At 51.7% G+C, this 12697-nt stretch overlaps 1 protein-coding gene across 1 annotated transcript in view; it reads right to left on the reverse strand.

Moving 5' to 3' along the window:
- Nucleotides 1–938: 938 nt before the first annotated feature.
- The window catches only part of LOC147099619 (proteasome subunit alpha type-1-like), a 58712-nt gene continuing 46953 nt past the window's right edge, over nucleotides 939–12697 (reverse strand). Inside the window, exons 5-10 of the mRNA XM_085969878.1 lie at nucleotides 12456–12544; nucleotides 10078–10148; nucleotides 8193–8322; nucleotides 5841–5920; nucleotides 3287–3391; nucleotides 939–1236 (exon numbers count right to left, since the gene is read on the reverse strand). Coding sequence (XP_085826004.1) covers nucleotides 1180–1236; nucleotides 3287–3391; nucleotides 5841–5920; nucleotides 8193–8322; nucleotides 10078–10148; nucleotides 12456–12544 — 532 coding nt within the window. The 3' untranslated portion in view covers nucleotides 939–1179. The remainder of the gene's footprint in view (nucleotides 1237–3286; nucleotides 3392–5840; nucleotides 5921–8192; nucleotides 8323–10077; nucleotides 10149–12455; nucleotides 12545–12697) is intronic.

The following is a 12697-nucleotide window of genomic DNA, read 5'->3' on the forward strand; positions in this document are numbered from 1 at the left end:
AATACTCTCCACTTGCCTGGATGAGTGCAGCTCCAACAACACTTGAGAAGCTCGACAGCATCCAGGACAAAGCAGCCCGCTTGATCGGCGCCCCATCCACCACCAGCGTACCATGGCTGCAGTGTGGACCGTCTACAAGATGCACTGCAGCAACTCGCCAAGGTTTCTTCGGCAGCACCTCCCAGACCCGTGACCTCTTCCACCTAGAAGGACAAGGGCAGCAGCCGCATGGGAACACCACCACCTCCAAGTTCCCCTCCGAGTCACACACCATCCTGACTGGGAAATATATCGCCGATCCTTCATCGTCGCTGGGTCAAAATCCCAGAACTCCCTCCCTATCGGGAAAGCTAGCCTAGTGGTTATGTTACTGGACTAGTAATCCAGAGGCCTAGACTACTGATCTGGCAACATGAATTCAAATTACACCATGGCAGCTGGGGAATTTAAATTCAATTAATTAAATAAATTGGAATAGTATCAGTAATGTGACCATAAAACTACCGGATTGTGGTAAAAACCCATCTCGTTCACTAATGTCCTTGAGGGAAGGAAATCTGCCACCTATCCGGTCTGGCCTATATGTGACTCCAGACCCAAAGCACTGTGGTTGACTCGTAACTGCCCTCTGAAATGGCCGAGCGAGCCACTCGGTTATACCAAACCGCGACGGCAAAGTATAACTCCCTAACAGCACTGTGAGAGCACCTTCACCACACGGACTGCAGCGGTGCAAGAAGGTGGCTTAGCACCACCTTCTCAAGGGGCAATTAGGAATGGGCAATAAATGCTGGGCCTTGTCAGCGACGCCCACATCCCAGGAACGAATTTTAAAAAAGAGCAAATTTAATATTCAAACGGGACGCAATTGATCACTGACCAATCTCTCCGCTGTTGGGTGAAAATCAGTGGATTGGAAATGAATGAGGAAGCTGTGGACGAGCTCAGGTCATTTAATGCAATCCAACCAGTGCCTGACAGTAACACGGATCCTTATCTGCCGCTCAACGGAAACGTGAGCTCTGTGTGTGGATTCAGGATATGCAAACTGGGCGGAAATAGTGCTGCAGTATATGCTACTTCTACCCCTGATTGGGAGTGCGGGACCCTCGCCTCTTCGCCTGCACAGCTGGAGTTCTTCATCCTTCTCCCGTGTGTGTGTAGGGCTCCATTGGGTTGTTACTGTTCCATTGGCACCTCTGCCACGCTGGCCACTGGAGGCTCGGGCTCTTTGACCTGTGAACAGGAGGAAAGGAATTTAATGAACTACGATTTAAAAAAAAAAAGACTTGCATTTCTATAGCGCCTTTCACGACTACCAGACATTCTTCACAGTCACTGAAGTACTTTTTGAAGTGGAGTCACTGTTGTAATGTGGGAAACGTGGCAGCCAATTTGCGCACAGCAAGCTCCCACAAACAGCAATGTGATAATGACCAGATCATCTGTTTTAGTGATGTTGGTTGAGGGATAAATATTGGCCCCAGGACACCGGAGAGAACGCCCCCCTGCTCTTCTTCAAAATAGTGTCATAGGATCTTTTGCGTCCATCTGAGGGGGTATCGGGGCTTCGGATAAACGTTTCACCCCAAAGACGACACCTCCGACAGTGCGGCACTCCCTCAGTACTGCTCCTCAGACAGTGCGGCACTCCCTCAGTACTGCCCCTCCAACAGTGTGGCGCTCCCTCAGTACTGCCCCTCCGACAGTGCGGCGTTCCCGCAATACTGCCCCTCCGACAGTGCGGCGTTCCCGCAATACTGCCACTCCGACAGTGCGGCGCTCCCTCAGTACTGCACTGGGAGTGTCGGCCTGGATTTTTGATAAACATCCAATCCTGCCAAGAGATGTCTTGGTCGAGCCAACATCAGACTAGCTTGAAGATTCACTGAGAAGATGTTCAACATCATCCTTGTATTTGAATGCCACCTTATCACGGTGATACTCGAGCCTGCTCCGCCATTCAATAAGATCATGGCCTTAACGTCACTTTCCCTGCCCGCTCCCCATAACCCTTGACTCCCCTGTTTTTCAAAAATCTGTCTATCTCCACCTTGAATATATTCACTGACTCTGCCTCCACAGCTCTCTGCGGAAGAGAATTCCAAAGATTCACGACCCTCTCAGAGAAGAAATTCCTCCTCATCTCCGTCTGAAATGGGCGACCCCTTTTTATTCTGAAACTATGCCCCCTCGTTCTAGATTCCCCCACGAGGGGAAACATCCTCTCAGCATTTACCCTGTCCAACCCCCTCAGAATCTTATATGTTTCAATAAGATCACCTCTCATTATATGAACATAAGAAATAAAATAATCTTCAGCTATTTCATCAATGACCTTCTCTCCATCATAAGGTCAGAAGTGGGGATGTTCGCTGATGATTGCACACTGTTCAGCACCATTAGAGACTCGTCAGATACTGACGCAGTCCGTGTCCATATGCAGCAAGACCTGGACAACATTCAGACTTGGGCTGACAAGTGGCAAGTAACATTCGCACCACACAAGTGCCAGGCAATGACCATCTCCCCTTGACATTCAATGGCATTACCATCGCTGAATCCCCCACTATCAACATCCTGGGGGTTACCATTGATCAGAAACTGAACTGGACCAGCCATATAAATACTGTGGCTACAAGAGCAGGCCAGAGGCTGGGAATTCTGCAGCGAGTGTCTCACCTCCTGACTCCCGAAAGCCTTTCCACCATCTACAAGGCACAAGTCAGGAGTGTGATGGAATACTCTCCACTTGCCTGGATGAGTGCAGCTCCAACAACACTCAAGAAGCTCGACACCATCCGGGACAAAGCAGCCTGCTTGATTGGCACTCCATCCACCACCTTCAACATTCACTCCCTCCACCACCGGCGCACTGTGGCTGCAGTGTGTACCATCTACAAGATGCACTGCAGCAACTCGCCAAAGCTCCTTGAACAGCACCTTCCAAACCCGCGACCTCTACCACTTAGAAGGACAAGGGCAGCAGACGCATGGGAACACCACCACCTACAAGTTCCCCTCCAAGCCACACACCATCCTGACTTGGACCTGTATCGCCGTTCCTTCACTGTCGTGGGGCCAAAATCCTGGAACTCCTTTCCTAACAGCATTGTGGGTGTACCTACACCATATGGACTGCAATGGTTCAAGAAGGCGGCTCACCACCATCTTCTCAAGGGCAATTAGGGATGGGCACTAAATGCAGGCCTAGCCAGCGACACCCACATCCCATCAATGAATTAAAAAAAAAGAAAGTGAAAATGAAGCCCATAGATTATCAAACCTGTCTCTTCCCCAGTTCCTCGATTCCCTCCAAGAATGGCGCCACCTCCTCATTGTCGTAGATTGTGAAGTTCATGTCTTTGCCCACAATTCCAATGGAGACGTTCTAGGGTTGAAGGACATTTGGCTCGGTTAGTGCTTGCTCAAAAAAAAAACGTGGAATCTCCTTAAGAGTCGAGACATCTGCTGGAACCGAGGCAGCTGCGTCCTGGTGTCTTCCAGAGCCTCGTAGGGAAGGTGAATGAGTGACCCAGTGGGGAAGTGGTTGCTCTGCTCCCAGGCCGAGGCAACGCCCGGAGCCCATTTCGGCTGCCACGTCACCAGGCCTTATGCGAGGCGGTTTGGCAGGCCGCAGCCATTTTGTTTTGGACAGAAATTGACCGCAGCCAAGGCCAACCATATCGCACGGGGGATCTGGCTCCATGAGAAGCAAATCTGTCGTATACTGGAAATAGGGTGTTCTGCACGCACATACCCTTCAACACAACAGGGAGTAAAGAATTTAAATTAATTCTCTTTTGCTCCATTTCTGATATAAGCTGTCTTTTGGTTCATCTAACAATAACAACTTGTATCTATACAGCACCTTTAACATAGTAAAACGTCCCAAGGTGCTTCACAGGAGCGATTATCAACAAAATTTGACACCGAGCCACATAAGGAGATATTAGGGCAGGTGACCAAAAGCTCAGTCAAAGAGGTCGGTTTTAAGGAGGCTCTTAAAGGAGGAGAGAGAGGCGGAGGTTTAGGGAGGGAATTCCAGAGCTCAGGGCCCAGGCAGCTGAAGGCACGGCCGCCAATAGTGGAGCGATTAAAATCGGGGATGCTCAAGAGGCCAGAATTAGAGGAGCGCAGAGATCTCGGAGTGTTGTGGGGGCTGAAGGAGATTACAGAGATGGGGGGGGGGGGGGGGGGGAGGCCAGGCCATGGAGGGATTTGAAAATAAGGATGAGAATTTTAAATTTGCGGCAATTGTATGAAGGCGCTCCAATCTCACGTTCCTCTGACACGTTCTGATGAAAACAAAGTGCCTCATCACATCTCTCCAGGAGATCTGAAAGCAGCTCACATACAATGAATTACTGTGAGGTGCTGTGACTTTAATATGTACGCAAACAGGGCAGCCATTTTGCACCCCTCCCCGAACTAACAAAATACAATCTGCTTTTTTTGGTGGACGAAGACATGGTTGGGTGGACCTGCCTGCTCTTTATCAAATCGTGCCCAGGGATCTTTAGTGTCCACTCGCACCACAGGGGCAGGCGGACAGGGGCTCCGGTTTAACATCAGATCCGAGGGACAGCATCTGTGACAGTGTAGCACTCCCTCACTGCAGCGCTGTGTTACCCCTGGATGTTGTCCTCAAGTCGCCGGAGTGGGACTTGAACCCATGCTCTATCAAACTCAGAGGTGAGGGTGCTACCCACTGAGCCAAGCTGATGGGGTGAGCTGGACTCGGGTGATTGCGCATCCAGGGATTGATGAAGCAGCTTTGATCAACTTATAGTCTCTGCCACAGTAGCCATTTGTGGGAAAGGTGTCAGTCAGTCGCTCAGTGGGTCGCACTCTCGCCTTCTGGGTCTGGAGGTTGTGGGTTCACGTTCCCACATCAGGGGCTTGAGCACAAAGCTGACACTCCCAGTGCAGTACTGAGGGAGTGCTGCACTGTCGGAGGGGCAGTACTGAGGGAGTGCCGCACTGTCGGAGGGGCAGTACTGAGGGAGCGCCGCACTGTCGGAGGGGCAGTACTGAGGGAGCGCCGCACTGTCGGAGGGGCAGTACTGAGGGAGTGCCGCACTGTCGGAGGGGCAGTACTGAGGGAGTGCCGCACTGTCGGAGGGGCAGTACTGAGGGAGTGCCGCACTGTCGGAGGGGCAGTACTGAGGGAGTGCCGCACTGTCGGAGGGGCAGTACTGAGGGAGCGCCGCACTGTCGGAGGGGCAGTACTGAGGGAGCGCCGCACTGTCGGAGGGGCAGTACTGAGGGAGCGCCGCACTGTCGGAGGGGCAGTACTGAGGGAGCGCCGCACTGTCGGAGGGGCAGTACTGAGGGAGCGCCGCACTGTCGGAGGGGCAGTACTGAGGGAGTGCTGCACTGTCAGAGGTGCCGTTTTTCAGATGAGACGTTAAACCGAGGCCCCGTCTGCTCTCTCAGGTGGACGTAAAAGATCCCATGGCACTATTTCGAAGAAGAGCAGGGGAGTTCTACCCGGTGTCCTGGGCCAGTATTTATCCCTCAACCAACATCACTAAAAACAGATGATCTGGTCATTATCACATTGCTGTTTGTGGGAGCTTGCTGTGCACAAATTGGCTGCCATGTTTCCTACATTACAACAGTGACTACACTTCAAAAGTACTTCATTGGCTGTAAAGCGCTTCGGGATGTCGTGCAAGGTGCTATCGAAATGCAAGATCTTTCTTTTAAGCATTCCCTATTCTATTAACTAGTTAGCACTGGCCAGTTTCATTGGAAAGCAGAGATCCCATGATGCCCGTCCCCCTATGATACTGCTCCAGGAGCAGCTCAAGCGATTGGCCGGACCCTGGTGGTACCTTTACGGAGAGTTCCATGTTCTGAGGCAGCGTCTCTCTCAGCGCCAGAAGTCCCTGTTTGGTCAACTCTGCGGAATCACCTCGAAGAGCAGAAAAATAGATTGGTGTTAACATCCTGTACAACAATGCCGAACGGAAGAGGCTCGGTGCATAGATACACGGCCCAGCATAAAGCCATTGACACGGTTTGCGATCTTTGGACCACTATTCCGTGGAAGAGAATTGGAAAAAGAAGTGTGGCTCCTAAACATTGCGTTGCAACATCTGGTCTATTCCTACGAGGAAAAGAAAGAAGTGGTTCGGGAGACCCTCGGCTGTTGAGGGTCCAATCAGCCAGCCTTGAGGCTGTTTCCTCATAGACTGCCCGTAATAAGCAGTCTGGTAACTTCCTCCAGCCTTACACCCGCTGAAACGTTGCTGATCTCTTTCTGTGTGGGAACATCTAGAAACCGAAACAGAATCATAGACACCAGAAGGCAGGCTGGCTTTTGGAAACAGGCTAGGCAGCTGCGAGAGGGATATGGTGCTGGAGACAGGAGTTAGAAAATCAGTTCCAAGTCAATCATGGTGACTCACTGAAGTGGGGTAGCATAGCGACTTTGTTATTTTTATATCACCACTCAAAGAATGATGTATCCGATCATAACTTCTGCATGTCCACCCAAATACAACAGCTTTTTTGTATTCATTCTTGGGATGTGGGCATCGCTGGGAAGGCCAGCATTTATTGCCCATTCCCTAATTGCCCTCGAGAAGGTGGTGGCGAGCCACCTTCTTTAATACAATTGAGAGGCTCGCTGGGCCATTTCAGAGGGCAGTTAAGAGTCAATCACGTTGCTGTGGCTCTAGAGTCACATATCGGCCAGACCGGGTAAGAGACAGCAGATTTCCTTCCCTAAAGGACAGCAGTGAACCAGATGGGATTTTTACAACAATCTGGTAGTTTCATCCGACAACTTTTTATTAATTGAATTTAACATGGTGGGATTTGAACTCATATCTCGGGATCATTAGTCCAGGCCTACTGCATCATTAGTCCAGTAATATGACCACTATGCTACCATGCCTGTCCTCAGGCCTTCTCTCACCAGGAAGATTACACACGGGAAAGACGTGAGTATCCCTCCAGATCACGTAGGAATGCTATTGTCACACCTGTGCTGTAGATCGCCAACCCTCATCGCAGGAAGATGCACTTGAAGCTGAGAGGGTATCGATGGCAGACTGGAATTCTCAACAGCCATACAAATCAGGACAGGCCCAGGTTCGCGCGCTGGTCTATGCTGAGTTAAGGCGTTACAGTGGGCGTCAGGGCTCCGCGGCAAGGCCGAGGGTAACGGGGCCGGGTGTCCTACACCTGATGAGCGTCTAGTGACCCCCTGCTGGGAGTAGGGCACGGGGGTAGACTCTGAGTGAGGGCGAGGGTGTCACCCCCACCCCCCCGCCCATGCTCATTGTCTGGGCCCGTTCGTGGAGAGTGACAACTCGGAGGAGGTACCAGAGGGTGGTTAGCGAATCATAGAATCTTACAGCACAGAAGGAGGCCATTCGGCCCATCGTGCCTGTGCCGGCTCTTTGAACGAGCTCTCCAATTAGTCCCACTCCCCCCTGCTCTTTCCCTCAGAGCCCTGCAAACTTTTCTCCTTTTCAAGTATTTATCCAATTCCCCTTTTGAAAGTTACTATTGAATCTGCTTCCACCGCCCTTTCAGGCAGCGCGTTCCAGATCACAACAACTCGCTGCGTAAAATAAATTATCCTCATGGTTCTTTTACCAATTACAGGAAACTCTCGATTTACCGACACCTAAATAACCAGAAATCTCTGTTAACCGGCAAAATTCAGGAGTAGGTTCAGGGACGTTTTACTTCATATTAGTGGCCGTGTAACCGGGGTTTCTGGATCTGTGGCCGTGTAACCGGGGTTCCTGCACCTGTTGCCTTGCAACGGGGACGCCTGGATCTGTGGCCGTGTACGGGGCTCTCGTACCTTGGTAAGTATACCTCTCCGTAATCCGGACTTTTTGATCAACCGGCACCACGCCGGTCCTGTCGGTGCCAGATAATAAAGAGTTTCCTGTACCTTCACTCTGTGTCCTCTGGTTACCGACCCTCCTGCCACTGGAAACAGTTTCTCCTTATTTACTTGATCAAAACCCTTCATGATTTTGAACGCCTCTATTAAATCCCCCCTTAACCTTCTCTGCTCCAAAGAGAACAACCCCAGCTTCTCCAGAATCATATTCTTATAGAATCAGATCCTAGTGTGAGTTCTTGCCGTCAGGAGAGGAGAGAAGACACACAAAAAAAACACAAGCACTGCTCACAAACATCCATTAATGCAGTATACTTACAGTCTGGGAACGTGTCGATATTCCTCTCGAGATAGGTGCGGGCGGACTGGGACCGGGCTCCGATGGCCATGGCCTTACATTCAAAGTAGTTGGCGGAGGGGCAGGTTTGGTAGAGGTGAGGGCCCAGCTCCTAGAGAGCAAACAAAACACGGGGTTCCAATAATGCAATTCAAGGAGGTCAATGGGAGACATTGGGCTAAAACATTGGGAGATCGTCATCTGATGAAGCCCCTTCTGTAACTCCCAATGCCTCCAATTTTGTTTTGCTCCCCATTTTTATCCCTGCAACTCTGGTCACTGCTCCGGTGGATGTTGCTCCATTGCTCCCCCTAAGCTCGCAATACCCTGTCCTTTGGGATGTCCTGCGGCCGTGAAAGGCTCTACACGAATGCAGACCTTTCCTTCCTTTTTTTTTTCTTTTACCTTGCACCCTTCACTGTGTTAGAAACATAGAAGACAGGAGCAGGAGTAGGCCATTCGGCCCCTGGAGCCTGCTCCGCCATTTAATGAGATCATGGCTGATCATCCAAATTCAGTACCCTGTCCCTGCCTTCTCCCCATATCCCTTGATCCCTTTAGCCTTAAGAAATATTTCTAACTCCTTCTTGAATATGTTTAATGAATTGGCCTCAACTGCCTTCTGTGGTAGAGAATTCCACAGGTTCACCACCCTCTGGGTGAAGAAATTCCTCCTCATCTCAGTCCTAAATGGCTTACCCCTTATCCTTAGACTGTGACCCCTGGTTCAGGACTCCCCCGCCATCGGGAACATCCTTCCTGCATCTAGTCTGTCTAGTCCTGTCAGAATTTTATAAGTTTCAAGATTCATCGCAAGCATCTCCTACTCTTGACTCACTCTTTCAAAACTGTGGATTTCCTCTCCTCCCTCGGTCCTCCATTCCTTCTACAATTCCCAGGCATTCGAACCCTCCCCAAAGCCTGGCCTCACCTAGCCACTGCAGCCCCTCGCCGCTTATACCGTTGGTATCAACGTGATTTGTCCGCCAGAAGGAGCAGAAACCGCCGCCCCAGCTAACACAAAAAAAAGCGAAAGTGGTCGCTATCTCTGTGTGACTGCGATTTTCACCCTCGCTCCCCGTAGATTGACTCGCCATTACAACACTTCCGAGCAATTGAGTAATTGCTGCGTGGCCTTGTTAGAGAGCGAATCAATTCAAAAAAGGGCTTGAGAACATTAAGGTGGCAAAGCTTCCACCTCCCAGATAGCCCGAAGTAACTGGAACGCATAATGGGAGGCAACGCCTCGATTTAAAAATTCTCATCCTGGTTTCAAATCCCTCCATGGCCTCCTCGCTCCCTCCCCATCTCTGTAACCTGCTCCAGCCCTACAACCTCCCGAGATCTCAGCGCTCCTCCAATTCTGGCCTCTTGAGCATCCCCCGATTTTAATCACTCAAACATTGGTGGCCGTGCCTTCAGCTGTCTGGGCCCTGAGCTCTGGAATTCGCTCCCTAAACTTCTCCGCCTCTCTCTCCTCCTTTAAGACGCTCCTTAAAACCTGCCTCTTTGACCCAAGCTTTTGGTCACCTGCCCTAATATCTCCTTATGTGGCTCGGTGTCAAATTTTGTTTGATAATCGCTCCTGTGAAGCACCTTGGGACGTTTTACTGTGTTAAAGGCGCTGTATAAATGCAAATTGTTGTTGTTATAAGCAACACCTCTGTAATAATGGTGATGGCGAATGGTTGGCGCCATTTGCCTGATGTAGGCGGCTAACGGTGATGAGCGCGGACGGTGTAAGAGGCGGGGACTGCCCTTGATTTCACTTCTTTTCTTTTCTATCCCTTTCAATCTCGTACGGCTGGTATTGAGCTTCCCCCACCTTCCCCTAAATGTCTATGGCACAACTGTTCTGTTTACTCACATCGTATCCTGCGACCAACAGTCCCACACCGTAGGGGCGACGGCCGTATCTCTGTGTCGGCACTTGTATCTCTACCGGAAGGAGTCAGGGAATTTCAAACTCGTTCTTCGGACAGTTTTCTCTGCTGGTGAAATGATGTAGATTTCTCCTCACGTTGCACCATTTCCAACCCTGACATTCCTACCCTTCCCGGAAAATTTCCCATTCCCCTCCTTGCGTGTCGAGCAATCAGATCCCTCCGTCACCATGGGGATGCCCCTAAAATGGGGCGTAGCAGAGCGAGAGACGCAGGAATATTCCCTGACATGAACCTTGTCATTCACGTGGAAATGCCTTATGAAATAATACTGGGCGGCCTGCTGGTGGCGCTGTCCAGGGAGAGTATAAATACTCGGGCACGGGCCCAGCTTGCTCAGGACATTCTTGAACAGGAACTAGTGAAGGACACAACTAGACCTCCATGTTGTAAAACAGTTGATTAAAGCTTTGTTTAATGCTTAGACCAAGTGCCGAGTAGTTTTCTTACGTCACCCTCCACTTGCCTAGATGGATGAAGCCGCGACAACAACACTCAAGAAGTTCGACACCATCCAGGACAAAGCAGCCCGCTTGATTGGCACCCCATCCACCACCTTAAACATTCACTCCCTCCACCACCGGCGCACCGTGGCTGCAGTGTGTACCATCTACAAGATGCACTGCAGCAACTCGCCAAGGTTTCTTCGGCAGCACCTCCCAAACCCGCGACCTCTACCACCTAGAAGGACAAGGGCAGCAGGCGCATGGGAACACCACCACCTCCAAGTTCCCCTCCAAGTCACGCACCATCCTGACTTGGAAATATATCGGCCGCTCCTTCATCGTCGCTGGGTCAAAATCCTGGAACTCCCTCCCTAACAGCACTGTGGGAGCACCTTCACCACACGGACTGCAACTGTTCAAGAAGGAGGCTCACCACCACCTACTCAGGGCAATTAGGGATGGGCAATAAATGCTGGCCTGGCCAGCGATGCCAAGATGACTGCGCTGGGTGGTAAGGAAGGTTGTGTTGTGCTGTGGTGTTTGGCCTAAAACTCCCCAGTGCAATGTGCGCCCCCCTCCAGTGGCGGGAAATACTAACAGCGCCTGAGCTGCGGCAGACAAGAGTCAGAGGAGAGGTTAGGAATCAATATAAGGGTTAATACGGTGACCCTGTGCTCTCAGTGGAGGAGTAGTCCTGCTAATGAAATGCAGGACAGAGACAGAAATTGAGTTAGTCCCGTGGTGCTTTACAGCCAATGAACCAGACAACCTGTTTTTTCAGTGATGTTGGTTGGGAGATAAATATTGGCCCCAGGACACCGGGGAAAACTCCCCCCCTGCTCTTCTATCGAAATAGTGGCCGGGGAATCTTTTACATCCACCTGAGAGAGCAGACGGGGCCTCGGTTTAACGTCTCATCCGAAAGATGTCACCTCCGACAATGCAGCACTTCCTCAGTACTGCCCCTCCGACAGTGACAGTGCGGCGCCCCTCAGTACTGCCCCTCCGACAGTGACAGTGCGGCGCTCCCTCAGTACTGCCCCTCCGACAGTGACAGTGCGGCGCTCCCTCAGTACTGCCCCTCCGACAGTGACAGTGCGGCGCTCCCTCAGTACTGCCCCTCCGACAGTGCGGCTCTCCCTCAGTACTGCCCCTCAGACAGTGCGGCGCTCCCTCAGTACTGCCCCTCCGACAGTGCGGCCCTCCCTCAGTACTGCCCCTCCGACAGTGCGGTGCTCCCTCAGTACTGACCCTCCGACAGTGCGGTGCACCCTCAGTACTGCCCCTCCAATAGTGCGGCGCTCCCTCAGTACTGCCCCTCCGACAGTGCGGCCCTCCCTCAGTACTGCCCCTCCGACAGTGCGGCCCTCCCTCAGTACTGCCCCTCCGACAGTGCGGTGCTCCCTCAGTACTGCCCCTCCGACAGTGCGGCCCTCCCTCAGTACTGCCCCTCCGACAGTGCGGTGCTCCCTCAGTACTGCCCCTCCGACAGTGCGGTGCACCCTCAGTACCGCCCCTCCAATAGTGCGGCGCTCCCTCAGTACTGCACTGGGAGCGTCAGCCTACATTATGTGCAAAAGTCCCTGGAGTGGGACTGTGAACCAATGACTTTCTGACTCGGAGGCGAGAGCGCTCCCCACTGAACCAAGGTTGACACTTTATACTGTTCATTTATTAATGAGGTGACTGTAGTGACTAACCCAGAGAGCAATGTAGGGAGATGTTTCCCAGTATTTCATAACGTGTGTTCTTCCCATTGACCCGTCTCCCGCCCCCCCCGCCCCCCCCAGTTCTCCATTCCTCCCCCTTTTGCCGCGACGCTTGGCACAGTGAGCCCGCACAGTGGTGAAGGATACTGCTTCCGACAAGGCCCACCAGGCGTGAGACGGGCAGCGGGCGGGCAAAGACGAACTTGGAGTCCAGGCACTCCTGACGCATGAAGTTACTGCGAAGATAAAGCAAAATAACCCACTGAAATCCAACTCGGGCCTTCGACACCGCCCTGGCAGAATGTTCTGGAATCGCAACATCACTGTGTCCAACCACCCGAGCAAACAGATACTGAGAATAAAGGCAGCTCGGAATATTCCGGTCAGTA

The sequence above is a fragment of the Somniosus microcephalus genome, chromosome 28 (assembly GCF_052327205.1).
Source record: "Somniosus microcephalus isolate GS21.2 chromosome 28, FLI_Smic_1.0, whole genome shotgun sequence".
NCBI lineage: Eukaryota > Metazoa > Chordata > Chondrichthyes > Squaliformes > Somniosidae > Somniosus > Somniosus microcephalus.